The sequence below is a fragment of the Thermobia domestica genome, chromosome 6, assembly GCF_964235325.1.
Source record: "Thermobia domestica chromosome 6, izTheDome1.hap1.1, whole genome shotgun sequence".
NCBI classification, from domain to species: Eukaryota; Metazoa; Arthropoda; class Insecta; order Zygentoma; family Lepismatidae; genus Thermobia; species Thermobia domestica.
The window spans coordinates 172,880,825-172,897,074 of NC_137459.1; the positions used below are offsets into that span (position 1 = coordinate 172,880,825).

Genomic DNA, 16,250 nt, shown 5'->3' on the forward strand with positions numbered 1-16,250 from the left:
TATGACGGATTGCATACTTAGGATCGTGCATCTGTCTGGCCAACATTCGAGCACTGAACGAGTGTGTTGTTTTCCAGGAGGCGAACACCTTTTGTCAGCATGCCACGCTCTGGGATTTCACAGAATTCTACGCAGCAGTGAGGGTGTATATCCTTGTAATTGTGGTACCCTTTGCCTGGAAACCAAGTAGTAATACCCCATGCTGATCCCGAACAAACGTGATTAGGGATGGTATCGAGACGAGACGAGACGAGACTTTGTACAATCTCGGTCTCGTCTCGGTTGGTAAATAGTGGTCTCGATCTCGGTCTCGTCTCGAGTCAAAAATCGCCGTCTCGGTCTCGTCTCGGTCAACAGATGCTTGTCTCGATCTCGGTCTCGAGGACCAAATCTCGGTCTCATCTCGAAAGTCTCGAAATAAATAGTGTGAAATTAAAATTGTGAAAGTATTATTATCGTACCGTCTGTCGTTTCCACTTCTTATCTTTTGCCTTCATTCTTGACAATTATGGTATGGTGTACCTCTTCATAGCTAATTTGCTAGCGCTAATGGTTTCCATGCGTGTGTTCCAGGTTCAATCATCAGTGGGTGTATCGTATTTGCGATAAAACGCTAATAGTAACCCATATTTCACTTTGTCTCATATAGCCTCAGTACTGCCTATACAATTAAACTCTATCAAATTAACTCCAGTACTATACAGTAGTTTATTTCCTTCCTTTGAATCAGAATTGATCAATACCTCCTAACGGATAACGCATAGCAGCACGAATGTATTAAACCGGACCGAAATTGAAATTTTACAATTTCTCATTTATTATCCAATACATTCTGCTTTGACTGTCATTTTGAAAACAGAATATAATGTTCATTATCTTAACAAATAGGATAAATTATTATACAATATATTTTGTTTCAAATTGATCAAATGCTTTATTACCGTTTCACATCTCCGTGTTTAATTGACACTTTATAACACGAACTTCCTGAACCTTGTGGTGGGAGCTAAGGCACTCATCTTTGCTATGTATGCTCTTGAGTTGGATCATCAAGCAAATTAGATTCAAAGTCTGATATTTCGCATAGTTCGCGTCTCAGTTTAAGTACATTCTATTTCATATACAAGTTCATAAGGTCGTAATGCATTACATAAGCATACATCCAGAGCCGTAACAAGGCAGGAGCAACTGGGACAGTGTCCCGGGGTCCTCACCTACAAGGGCGTCGAAAAACCCAGTCAGGCTTACAACATTTCTACTCTGAGAACTAAAGAAAGGATTGAAGAATTTAGTGCTATAATTTAAACAAATTGTCATGGATACTGCAGATCTATCTGTTTGTACGCTAGGAAAAATGTCGCCCCTCGGTGGCGACGAAATCAGCTTTGGGGGCTTACAGAGTTATTGTTACTAAGTAGGACAAAACAATAATTTGTTTCCTTTTGGAAATATCTTGTTTTACACTTCGCAGTAGTTTGTGTGAAGTTTAAAAAAGTTTTAAAAATTATTTATTTATTTTTATTTTATATTATATTATTTTATTTTATTTTATTTATTTTTTGCTCTGATTAACCATAGGATTTCAATGATGTCACGCAGAGACGTAAGCAGACTACAGCACGCTTGACTAGAGCAGAGCCGTAAGCAGCACGCCTGACTAAAATTCGCGTGGTCCAAGTTCGATTCCCGATGTGGGTACAGTTGAACGACCGAAGTGGTTCCACTATAATCAGTAGCTCCACGTCTCCTTTAGCCACCCTAGCATAACCGTGGGACGTTAAACTAAAACAAATCAACCCAAAAATCAACAGAATGCGTGTTACTAACTGTAAGTCTTTGAATAATTGCATATACACTGAAAAAAACCAAGTCCAGATATAAGGAGAAAATGAGGATAATATGCTTTCTGTTGGGAACACCATAACAAGACGGTAGTGTCAATCGTAATACTGGGTGAAACACCCTTATTTCCTAGGCGATGTACACTCATGTCCAAAATGATTGTCGCATATCTATAACTGTCTTCTTTTAAGAATATAATTTGATAATGATTTTGCAGGGTACTTTAATACTGATACAGTACTATGTGTATAATCTGGAAATGTATATTTGTGGTAAATTTCATGGGAAAAGAATCATAAATACGAAAATTAGAATGAGTAAAACAATATGTTGCTAAATGGATAAGAAAGTTTTATTTTCGTTTTATTGTTCTTATTTACTGCTCCTTTGACATGAAATTTGCCCCATACATGTCTTTGCAGATTATACACATACTAACATTATAAGAAATACCGGGCGAATTCGTTATCAAATTATATTCCTACAACATATTTATAGACATGCGACAATAATTTTGGACATGAGTGTACGACAGTAAGTGAGAGCGGTGATTACTGTTTTCACAGGAGTAATTGGTGCTCTCAATTATTGACGTACGTCGCCGCATGAAATAAGGGTGTTGCACCCAGTGTTACGATTGACACTACCGTCTTGTCATGTTCTCAACAGAAAGCATTTTATCCTCATTTTCTCCTTATATCTGGACTTGGCTTTTTTCAGTGTAGCTAAATGGTATGGATCGATTATCGATGAGGCGGTCGATGGTCAAACTAAAACAAGTGAAATGTAATTAGGGTGTAATTAGCACTTTTAAATAAGCACGGACTTAATCTAAAGTGTATACCAGGCCTAAGACGTACAGGGAGCAACTAGTGATACTGAGAAGTTTCCGTTACGTTTAATTTCAGTTAAAATTTGCATTTACATGTATTGCTGGAACAAAAACTTTGACATTAACATTATAAGTAGCCCAAAGACTATGAAAAAGTCGCCTTTTCGTAACATTCTTGCACCATAAAACAAATTATGAGTAATTTTAAAATATTTTGCAGTTTAGCTACGTTATTTGGACTATATTTAACAATTTAAGTTATCAACACTGCTTAAAATAATGTAACTGCGACTTGCTATAATCAAAACCACCAGAAACTATTGTTGTAATGTTATAGAAGCAATGTAAAGCAATAATCATTATAAAAATTTATCACAAATACGTCATTTTAGGCAGTATAACAATCACTACTGATTTATTTGGTATCTCTCAAACGGTTTGAAATAACAATTGTAAATGGCATTGTGATCATTTAAGTCTTTCGGAAGCATCTACATGATGAGACGTGATATGTCAGCGCGTTTTCGAAGTAAAGTCTGTAGAAAAAGAAATTCTCTATTTATTGTAAATTTGTTCCTTCATTCATTCGAAATACCTTATACCATAATCATAGTATTTGACGCTAAGATACAATTGATGCGCATTGCACCCTCCATGCCATTTGAGTTATTAGAGATCTTCAAAATGTTGATCACAGTGATACTATATTGTCCTCTGTTGCACTGAATAATGTATGCGGTCCTGTGGTTTTATTTAATATCGAAATTAGAAATATGTAATACCTTACGTAGTGCAATTTGAGAAAGTACAATACAAATTTATGTAGCGTTGGCAACATTGCTTGTTTATCTAGTTGTATTGCAGAGTATCTTGAAGAATTTCCCCTTCAATATTTTACACAACATGGTACAAAATTATACACTAGCTGATATACCCATTCTTTCCACGGGTCAGATAAAATATCTATGTAAACAAACAGAACAACGAAAGAAAAAGATATCAGCCATTTTCTACTACTGTTACATATCCTGATAAACACCCCCTGAGACCCGCTGTTTCCCAGCCGATGGGGGCTGTATTTGAAAGTCAACGCCTGTGGGAGTATCACCATTCATCTTAGCGACCGCCAAAACTATGAATTTAACACTAATATCGATCATTTTTGATTATTTTTACAATTCTCGGTATTCTTCCGGTGACCCCCGGCCCGAGGCCGAATGGGATGAATTTGGAAGTTAATGCGAACCGAGTTTCACCATTAACCTCAGCGACCGTGAAAACTGAATTCGACACTCAGTCAATACTACTTTTACATATATCGGTAACCACCCCGCAAGTGCCCCTAACAGCACAAGATTTGCTAGGCATGTGCCATTTAGGTGTCCCAGCTACTTTTTAGGTACCCGACACTTGGCACATACGATATTCATGTGCTAAGTATGTACTTCAGCTTCTTACAGTTTTAGGCACTTGTTACACCTAATTGATATTTGCAACTAGGTATATCGTCGTCGGCAATTCAAAACCTGCTATGTGCATTTTGCAGGAGAAGCGAAAAACAGTATCCTGGTTAGATTTTTCGCTTTATAAAAGTGATGTTATAAGTAATATTTGATGTTGCACGTAACTTGATATCTTCTCAAGTTACTTGTGAAGGTATCAAGTTACGTGCAGCATCAAATATTACTTATAACATCACTTTTATAAAGCGAAAAATCTAACCAGGATACTGTTTTTCGCTTCTCCTGCAAAATGCACATAGCAGGTTTTGAATTGCCGACGACGATATACCATGAATATAGCATTTGTATACCTGCTCAGTTTCGCGCTCTTAACAGTCATTTGTTTCTATGTCGTTATTTGGGACATATATCTGTCATGTTCTAGGTACGTCCTTTAGGTACATACTGTTTCAGATATCCTACCAGCACAAGATATGCTAGGCATGCGACATTGAGGTGTTCTAAATTCATCTCCCACTTTTGATGCATTTGTTACTTCTTTTTCTAAGCGATTGTGTACTAGAAGCAACAAACGCATCGACTTTATTAGATGGCAACTGTCACTGATCATTTGAAAGTGAATATGGAAGAACCATGAAATAAAGTAAATAGATACTCGTCATTTTGTTATAAAACTACGTGGCGAGCAGATTTTATCTGATCCCAAACGGTTATCGTCGAATATACGCGGCTAAAGGATCACTCTGATTAGCCAAATTCAGCAGCCAGCTCAACAATTTATACCTCTACAAGCGACGTTCTCTTCATCACCTCTGTGGCCAAGTTGGAAGAGAACGTGGCTAGTAATCCAAGGGTTGGTGGTTCGCCTTCTCCCCCCTGGGGTACATTTTTTCTTTTACTTGTTTAAACTGTTTTTTAGACTCACCTTAATGTAAACACATTACGCATATAGACGATTTAACATATTTTGGAGAGTAATTTTGTGGTTCATTGACGCTTACGGCATGGGGAACATACCTAGAACATAGGCATGTTCCCCGGTACATATCAGGCATGTGCCTAGGGACGGACATGGACTGTGACTATCACTTGCCATCCATGTGATTTCTCTCTCACGAGGTACATAGGGCACATACTATGCACATTCCCATGTTCCTGAGAAAACATGAAAGGCATATGCCTGTTATATAATTGTGCTGTTAGCCCCCCCCCCCCCCGGGTCGCATACAATGGTAGCTGAATTTGAATGTCATCGCTAATGGCAGTGTCAGTATTGATCTCAGCGACCGCGAAAACTATGGATTTGACACAAATATCGGTCATTTTGTATTATTTTTACATGTCTCTGTATCCCCTCCGGTGATCCCCGGCCCATATACAATGGTAGCTGAATTTCAAATCATCGCTACTGGAAGTGTCACCATTGCTCTCAGTGACTACGAAAATATGGATATGACACTAATATCTGTCAGTTTTTAATATTTTTACATGTCTCGGTAATCCCCGTCAGCAGCCAAATGGTGTGAATTTGGAAGTGACCCCTCCTGAAATTCTCTGGTTTGAATAATAAAAAAAAAAAACACTTCGTCTTGGTCTGGGGCCTGGATCAAGGTATCCGTGACCAAAATTTGACAACTCTCGGTCCACTCGTCTGGATCCCAGACCTCACGCAGACAGACGGAAAGACAAACACACAAACTCTATTTATTTATATTATCTATCTATCTATCTATATCTATATATCTATATCTATATATATATCTATATATCTATATCTATATCGATATATATATATATATATATATATATATATATATATATATATATATATATATATATATATATATCGATATATATATCTATATCGATATATATATATATATATATATATATATATATATATATATATATATATATATATATATATATATATATATACGGCGTGTTTCAAAACAAGACCGACAACGTTTGGGAGGTGATTCCTGACACCAAGATAAAACAAAAAGTTTAGACCAAACTGGGTACATAAATGCTTCCTTTCGGAGTTGTAGGCTGCCGAAAACATGAAAAAATGAACTTTAATGGTCCATAACTCCAATACTATGGGATCCATAACTCCAATACATGTTTCAGAATATTGCGGTACTCACGCAACAATTTTTATAGAGGGAGTTTGACTAAGGGCATATAATTTGAAGTACTCACCAACTACCTCTGTAAAAAGCGTATATATATATAGATAGATAGATAGATATAGATAGATAGATAGATAGAGAGAGAGAGAGAGAGAGAGAGAGGGAGAGAGAGATCTACATCAGCAGTGGATTTTGTTTCGGGAGAGGTTTGAGGAATGGGTAAGAAACATTTGTGCTGTACGTGCAGTGCGAAAAAATGATCACAAATTTATTTCGGGAGAGGCTTGAGCCTGATAGGCATCCCCTAAATACAGGACTGTACATCAGACAACCGTTCCCATATTATCTAACACTGCGATTAAAGAAATTTTGAGTGAAGGCAACTTTAGTTTTTATCAATATTCAAGACGAGACCGAGACTTTCGAGACTGACCTAAGTCTCGTCTCGGTCTCGTCTCGATTTATAGAGGCCTGTCTCGGTCTCGTCTCGGTTATATAAAAGCCCGTCTCGGTCTCGGTACCATCCCCAAATGTGATCATCACTTTGGCCACTCAGAGTAGAAAACGGGATTCCTTTGGTGGTGGTACGTCGGCACGCTGTCATTGGTTTGATTAGGTTTTCCCTGTCTTTTTTCACTCCCACTAGATGAAGGCCGGGATGGTACCTTCTAGAAGGAAAGAACCAGTTCCTTCCCAAATTCTAGACCACCTAAAGGACCGATGTGACCCCAGAGTTGGAGGTCTGAACCTTTCCTTGAGTCATTCCCTTGCATAAATACATAAAGAATGAAAGGATTAGCAATCGAATAATAATAACTCAAATAACTCAAAACAAAATTACGACCATTGCCGTACCAATTACTACAATGACAACCTAATCTTATAAGCTTTCTACATAGGTAAAAATATAAATCTTGGAAAGTCATAACAAAATAACACATTTAGCACTGGAGCGCTAACAAAAGCTTGTGAAAAATAGAAACGAGCGTGGCATGCTGACGAAAGATATTCGCCTTCTGGAAAACAACGCACTCGTTCACTGCTCGAATATTGGCCAGACCGATGCTTGACCTTGAGTATGAACTCCGTCATAGTTCGCGTTTTCTCTTGACCGCACACCATCTTCATTCCACCTCTTCTAAACCAGGCAGTCATTTCCTAGGGGCAAGTACTTCTGCGATGTTACCAGGGTGGTTTATGAGGTGCAGTAATGGATTTTGGACCACACCTTACTTCGCATTTGAACCTATAACACAGCAACGGTGCAGAGTTAAGAGCTATACATGACCACGTAACTTTCATAGATATGCAGGATTACACATATAAATTTTCATCGCTGTACGATATGTGGAAGTGGGTCAGGGTAAAACTTTCTTGGGCACCTCTCGTTAGCCGGCGAATTTCAAAGAAATCACACATATGCAAAATTACTCAGAAACTATTGATTTGCGACTCCCGGTTCATCTAGGTGAAAATGGTTCAAAGTACTTGTAGAATATCCCCTTGCAAGGAATGCATCGAATTACCAGTCAGCCTGTATAAAAATACACACACACACACACACACACATATATATATATATATATATATATATATATATATATATATATATATATATATATATATATATATATATATATATATATATATATATATATATATATATATATATATACATTTTTACACACTAGAAGTTTCTCGTTCGTTTGCATTTCTAAAATAGAAAGGTTTAAAATAAAACGCACAGACTTTTTTTTTTTAATACCTAAGAAGAAGTTTAATTCATAAGAAAATAAACTGTTCTACAAAATCATCTTTTCAAAATCATACATTCATACACTCAAACATGAGGTTGAAACGGATAGGACCGAAAATATATATATACACAGGGAATGAAACAGATGTCGTACAAACATACACGCAAGCCTGTTCATAGGTCCAAGTGGTCCCTTTTTCCTCTCAATCATGTTTTTGGAACTTTACATTATCAGAAACGTACGCTTGCTCGGTAGAACATTCTTTTCCTTCATTCAGACAATTTAACTTCTACAAACATACACATACGCTTTCTCACACACACACATTACAAAATCTTTCACTCATCCACTCATACAAAATCTTTCACTCATCCATGTATGCATCCATACACACAAACGATCGCGCATATGCCTCATTATATAAAACTGCTTCAATGCGATTTTATTGTCAATATGCACACAACATTAATATCCACAAGAACACATCAACAACTGTACGCTGTAGCGCAGTTTGGCATATATATATTTTATACAATTTGGCAGCTTATTATAACACATCACATAGGAGTCTTCACATAAAGTTCATAAGTCTTTCTTTTCACCTGTACACATCACAGCACAGATGTTTATGGCATCACTAGCAAGGAAACAGTAGAGTAATCAAAAGTTTCCTGCTACCTGATCTTATTCTTCTCTTTCTGAGGTTCAAGGTAAATAGGAGTAATGTCAGATGGCTTGTATTTTCTGAAAAAGAAAAGAAAGTATTATTGTACTAATGGAAAATATTTGAATATTTGCATAACTAGTGATAAACTGATCATAGAAATATAGTCCACTGTCTCTGCCTTTCACTTCTTCTTGACTATAATCTCAAAAAGTTGTGGGAAATAATAAGCTTACATCTAGCGGAGAAAATCGTCCTTCATGGATTTTTGGCGAATCTTTATTATAAATATACACTGAATTTATCTCACTTAACAGGTTTGTTAAATCCAAACCCGAAATTTAATGCAACAAACTCAAAGAATCAGAGGTCCGTACTCAGCCAAATTTGAAACGTTGTTGGACTTTAACAAGCTTAATATCCATACGAAATATCATGGTGTACAGCGTTGGATCTCAAGTTAGTGACCATTTTGATTTTAGATTTACACTCAAACTAAATTCAAGACCCAAATTTAGTGACAAATAACTCAAGAACCAAAGATATGCACACCCTAATACTACATATGTGCACTAGGCTCACAAAGTTTTACCACCATGCCGAATTTGGTCAAGATTGGATGAGTTCCTTTGATCACGTCTATTGAATGTTTCTTTGAAAAAAAAATAATTTTAAAAAAGTAAAAATAAAAATAAAATAATTACGTCCAACCCAAAAATCAAATATCTCCACTTGACCATATCTGAAATGGTGGTAGACCATGATGCACTTAGTAAGCATACAAATTATTGTGTTGCGCAGGTTTTCTTCGGCTACGGACTTATTGGTCATTAGGGCTGAGTTTTGAATTTAGTAAAAAAGAGTTCAAACTCCAATTTTGATGTACAATTAATCGGGAACCAAAGGTTTGCACACCAAAGCGTTTTATATCGTACTAATCTTGTCAATCTCTACTACAATGGTTATTTTAGTCAAAATCGGATTAGCTGCATCAATCGCGTTCCAGTGACATTTTTTTTTATTTCACTGAGTAAAAACCCAATTTTGATGGCGAATAACTCGGGAACCAGTGGCCAACACACTGTAATATTTCATAGTAACCTCACATGCGTACTAGGCTTGTAAAGGTCTGCCACTATACCAAATTTATTCAAGAGTGAATTACTATAATCGACCACGGCCTCGCACCTCTTAAATCCAAAATTCTACGAAATTTCAAGTATTTTTTTTTTTCTATTTCAACTATCTAAAAGATAAGATTTTGTATCCCAAGAATAAGCCCATTTAAATAATATTTGAATTTCTTCGTATCACCTTTAGACCTCTTAAAAAATAAAAATATTCACTTTTGGCAATTTTCCTTTAGGTTAGTCCCGGAAGGCTACAATCATGCGAAACTTCATCCTTCTAATCCTGCCGGAAGTGCCTAAACATTTTGAGGTGTAGAAGATGTCCCATATGAATAACATGGGAAAGATTTTGCAGTTACCCATAAAGCCATTCTACAGTTGGAAATTTTTTTAGTTTTAGCAATTTACTTAGTTAATGCTAACAAAAACGTATAAGCATACCGAATTTCAAGTGTTTATTCCAAATCCAAGTACCAAAAATATGAGATTATAGCTCCAATAAAAGGCCCATTTAAATAACATGGGGAATTTCTTCAACTTTCCTTTAGACCCACTAAAAATTAAAAATATTCACTTTTGGCAATTGTTCTGTCGGTTAGTCCCAAAAAGCTACAACCACGTTAAATTTAATCATTGTAGCCCTACAGGAAGTGACCAATAGTTTGGGGGTGTAAAAGGTGTCCCATATAAATAGCACGGGATAGATTTTTCAGTTCTCCATAAACCACTCTTCAGTTGGAAATTTTTACTTTTACTTATTTATTTAGTTGACGCTAACGAAAAGGTACAAGCATACCGAATTTCAAGTTTTTATTCCAATTCTAAGTACCTAAAACATGAGATTATAGGTCCAAAAAATACCCATTTAAATAATATGGGGAAATTCTTCATCCCTCCATTAGACCCCCTAAAAATTAAAAATATTCACTTTTGGCAATTTTCCTGTCGGTTAGTCTCAGAAAGCTACAATCATGCCAAATTTCAACTTTCCACCGGAAGTACCCCTTTAATTTATGTCAGCTCATGTAGTTTTATATATAGTTAAGGAAGACATATATATTATATATATATATATATATATATATCCTAACTCAGGAACTAAATTTCTGCATACCATATTATTTCATACGTGTACTAATGAAAGTCTACCGCCATACTAATTTTGATCGAGATTGCAAGAGTTTCATCGACCGCGTATCTTTGTGATTGATTTTCTTTTCAGAAAAATCAAATAAAGTCTATAATTATTTTTCTAGGATAATCAAATAAAGGACGGAGAAAGCAATGAAAACCACGTATCAAACTTTGCATATAGTTGTGAAGATAACAGAAACTGAAATTTCTTGCGTCATCGCTTTACGTCTTACGTGATAGCTTTTAATCACTGATGTAAATAATTTAATCTTTATTATTATTATTATTATTATTATTATTATTATTATTATTATTATTATTATTGAATGATTGATTTAAAAAGACCTTATGTAGCATTTTCTTTCAAATGTGTTTATTGCATAAATTACTCCTTAGATATGAACTTATGTCCACACAAAGCTCACCAAAGCATGGGACACAAAGAATAAGCAAAGATGTCCATACACATCAAGTAAAAGAACACAATCTATATATATGTACACTCATGTCCGCATATCTATAACTGTCTTCTTGTAAGAATATAATTTGATAATGATGTTGCAGGGCACTTTTAATACTGATACTATGTGTATAATCGGGAAATGTATATTTGTGGTAAATTTCATAGGAAAAGAATTATAAATACGAAAATTAGAACAAGTAAAACAAAATATTTTTAAATGGACAAGAAAGTTTTGTTTGCGTTTTATTGTTCTTATTTACTGCTCTTTTGACATGAAATTTGCCACATACATGTCTTTGCCGATTACACACATACTAACATTATAAAAAATACCGGGCGAATTCGTTATGAAATTATATTCCTACAACAACATATTTATAGACATGCGACAATAATTTTGGATATGAGTGTACATACTAGCTGAAATGCCCATTTCTTCGTGCGGGGAAAGTAAGTATATGAGAAATATTCAAATCCCCTTCTCCCTCACTATATTTATTTAAATGAAAGTGTAATGATAACAATGCAGAAGATTTTCTACTTTTGGCATAAATATGGAAACACTATCCCCAAAGAATAGGCATTTAATCAAATTGATATGATTATAAATTCCAGCTTTAAGTGAGTACTATCTCTCTTTCAAAAGCCATTTCAAACTGGCCATATGTTTCCCAGACCCAAAAAACTGTGCATTTGACAAAGTCTCAAGTCATATATTTACATCATATTTTCACCGCACTCATGATAAGGCAAGCCTTGATAGCAATAAACAGAAATATTTCAGCTGGAAGTTGGAAATGTTACGGACCGCCAGCGCCACAATTCCTTGTGTTCGGAATAACAAATGCTGGGATGTTTTGTTTCACGCTCATACGTTTAAAAAAGTAAAATATACCGTAACAAAATACATCGCAATACGCGTTATTCCAAACACAAAGAACCGTGAAGCTTTTGGTATTTGATATTTAACACTATCTACTGCCAGTTGAACATTCCGTGTCCACTAATATCACGGTTTATCTTTTATTTACTTTAGTCCGACCTTGAAGTCAGAGCCTATCTCAGAATTCTATTGGAAGCATGTCTGGAAATTATGCCCTGTAGGGAGTCCCTTGCATACCCATTACACATTGTTGAATATATATACAGGGTGTTACAAAAATATGTCACAAAATTTTGTGAACAGATTCCTCATATCAAAATAATAATAATAATAATAATAAAAAGTTCATATGGACTTGTGCTCAACAGTGGATAGTTTCGGAGTTATAGGTTGCCGAAAACGTGAAAAAATGAACTTTACAAGTTCATGGCTTCACTATTATGGGACCTATCGTAGCCAAGCCAAGACATCACTGAGGAACTGGTATGTGAACTATTCAAATATCCGTGTTTAAGAATGCTCCAGTACTTGCACACCAATTTTAGGCAGGTAGGTGGAGAGTGATCAAGTACCCCCAAACAGCAACTCTAAAAATGATTGTGCAAGTACTGGAGGTTCTGAAAGATGGATATTTGGATAGTTCACATACTAGTTCCTCAGTGATGTCTTGGACCGACTACAATCGGTCCTATAGTAGTGGAACTATCGACCTGTAAAGTTCATTTTTTTTCATGTTTTCGGCATCCTATAACTACGAAATTATGCGCTTCCGACCCATGTCCATATGAACTCTTTTCTTATTTTGATGTGAGGAATCTATTAAAAAATATTTTGAGAAAAATTTTTGTAACACCTGTTATACGTATATATATACTTACAAATGGTATCAAAATAATAGAAACGGCTTAGTTTGCAACACGATAAGATGTGAGGTGAGGGGTAACACTTACGATACACGTGCAGCGAGTGACTATTATTAATGTGTTAGATAATTGTTGGTATCACATCAGGCGGGATAGAACTGAGATCTGTAGTGTAATGGCAGATAGTGGTGTTACACAAAGCAAGATCTCTCTGAATTTAAAGAGGCCAAGTTATAGGTGCATGGTCAGCTGGAGCAATTGTAGCTAAAGCGGCCAGTGTGAGGTGTGTCACAACGAACAGCGTCTAAGGTGATGACGATCAACAAAATACATCAAAAAACAACATCGCCGAAGAGTAATAGTGAATGAAAGAGAAGAAGCACTAGTGACAGGAATCACTAAGTATTGAAGAGGATTGTCACCAAAGAATGTCGTAATTGGGGGAAAAGTGCCTGCAGAACTCTATCAGAACCTGGAAAAGCCTATTGTGACACTCATAGCACGGCAAGAATTGCTACATCCATGGTCAGTCTAATTTCCAAACCGCTGACTACTGCGAACAACGGTTTAGTCAGGGCCGGTTCCAGGAAACATTCTGGTAGATGTGGGTATAACTTTGCACCATCCTTCCTCCTCTTCATAGAGTATAGTCAAAATTTATCTGCGTGTGAACGTCCCGCTACTCCCAGCAGCCCAAAATATATTTATTGCTCTTTTGTTCACAGCAGCAAGCTGTATTAGTTTGGTACTGTATTGTAGCATTTCTAACTTTTGAAATTTATATGGTATTTGTAAGAAAATCAAATAAAAACTGTTGTGCCTATTCAAATTCAAAAATAAATAAACAAATTTAAGTAAATGGAAAATACATAAAATGAATATTGTTCAACATCCAGTTCCATGCTGAGAATGATCCTTGAGATTAGGTACAAATTTTCTGAGAAGTTTCAGCTAAAACACAAAACATTAAAATTGTATTTTTCTCCTTTTTTGCGTGGCAAAATTCCTTTTTTGTCGAATGCACCCCTTAACCTCGGTGCTTAATGCACCCACATCTTTTGCACTGGCCTTGCGCCGGCCGTGGATTCAGGGCAAAGAAAATAGTGTCGAGAACATATAAAATGGACCACCAATAATTGGAAACGCGTAATATGGTCCAACGAGTCCTCTTTCACCTGCCAACGAGTCATTTCCAACAACAGACCGTGTTTGTAGTTTATGTTCCGAGCTGTTTCCTCCCTACTGCAAAATATGAAGATGGCTCTGAGATGCTCTGAGCCACAATTTCCTGACATTCCGTGTGTTTCGTGATTGTGCTCACAGAAAATTCTGTAAGTGATTCTGTGTATATTTTAGGTGGTCACGTGCATCCTGTTATGCAGATGTTGTGTTTGGTCAATGACACCGTTTTCCAAAATGCGAATATGCCAATTCACACTGTTGAATCTGCCGAGGCATGGTTTCATGAACGTCAGGAAGAACTACATCACCTCCTCTGGTTTGCTCAGCACTTCCTGGTGGTCTAGTACCTATCGCTCACGTTTTTGGTGCAAGTGTCCCCAGTTCAATTAATTGTACAAGAGCCATAAAATTTGAACGCATTACGGTAGTTTTGATTCCATCTTCAACTGTACGTCCACATCTCATATAGCCCCCAGGGGCGGATCCAGGACCGACTTCTGGGGGAGGGGGCGGTGGGTTGTCATACTGCTACTTTTAAGGGCTCCAAACTTTCGGATGGGTTATATATATATATATATATATATATATATATATATATATAATAAGAAAGCTTCCTTTTCTGGGGGGAGGGGGCAATCGCCCCGATCACCCCCCCTGGATCCGCCCTTGATAGCCCCGGTGCTGAAAAGGGATACTAAACTCCAATCAACTAATCAACCAAACTGCTTCGTCCAATCCCCAGACATCTGTAATCAGTTATGGAACTCAGACACTAGAGCAGCCTCGCTGAAGGAACTCATTCTTGCACTGAATGAAAAATGGTACAGTATTCTTTGGGAACTATTCCTAAATTGTATGCCTCCATTTCACGACGAATCAAAGTTCTTCTACAGCCTGTAAGCTGAAATTTATTCTGTTGTTTCCATTATTTTGATAACCACCTGTACTTAAGTGATGTATTCTTTTCCTTACTTAGGAACGAATTGAGTTCCTCATTCCAGAAGAGCTAAAAGGAATTATTCTAAACTCTACAGAGAATATAAGAGATTACACTGCTTAAGCTAACCAAACTTTAATATTACTTACGAGTATTCTGAATTAGGGACACCGATGACAAGCATCTGACTTCCTTTCATATGCATTCTCCACATACTTTTATGGTAGCCACGAGCGTCAAGATCCCATATCTTGAAGCACTAAAAGGCAAAATATTAAAAGTTTTGAAATTTGTTTACAATATATACATATTTTGTTTCTTCTCCTATATTTAATAAAATACTGGTATCATAAAGAAAAATACATGGCTACAAGCAGAAAAATAAATTCATAAATTCTTGATATTCAGTTCTTAAATTTATTTCTATGTGAAAACAAATACTACTTTTCCTTTAGATGAAGTTCTTTCGTAGCATTAGTACGTAGTATTCTAATCTGCGCTCTCTATGTGACAATTAATGTAGGTGTTTTGTAGTAACAATACTAATTAAAGAGCTCCTTCGTGGCTATGGTTCGATTCCGGGTGAGAGCTCATATGGTTCAGATCCCATGATAGGCTATAGGTCCACGTCGCATAGAGCCTACGTGCTTAAAACAACGTTAAATTGTAAACCAACAAACCATTCAATATTAAGTAGAATAAAAATTCATCTAAGCTACACTGGCAGAACCTTTTTGTGCAAGAAAAAAAAAAAAAAGTGATTCTTGTTTCATTTCTGCACTGCAACAGACTTCTTCAGATTGTTTTCCCTCCTGGAAAATATGGTATAACCTTTTCCTTATTTCGGAGATTCTTTCAATTTTTCTAAAGAAGTAACACAGAAACAAAATATTTTACAAAAACAAATGGATACGTATACACGGTATAAGAACAGGAAGGAGGAAGACGCAAGAAATGAAACAGAG

At 36.2% G+C, this 16,250-nt stretch overlaps 1 protein-coding gene across 2 annotated transcripts in view; it reads right to left on the reverse strand.

Moving 5' to 3' along the window:
* Nucleotides 1-8,502: 8,502 nt before the first annotated feature.
* Nucleotides 8,503-16,250, reverse strand: part of LOC145688337 (protein O-linked-mannose beta-1,2-N-acetylglucosaminyltransferase 1-like) — a 312,951-nt gene continuing 305,203 nt past the window's right edge. For both annotated transcript variants that reach the window (XM_081762458.1, XM_081762459.1), the window contains exons 15-16: nucleotides 15,435-15,544; nucleotides 8,503-8,773 (exon numbers count right to left, since the gene is read on the reverse strand). In XM_081762458.1, coding sequence (XP_081618584.1) covers nucleotides 8,704-8,773; nucleotides 15,435-15,544 — 180 coding nt within the window. In that variant the 3' untranslated portion in view covers nucleotides 8,503-8,703. The remainder of the gene's footprint in view (nucleotides 8,774-15,434; nucleotides 15,545-16,250) is intronic.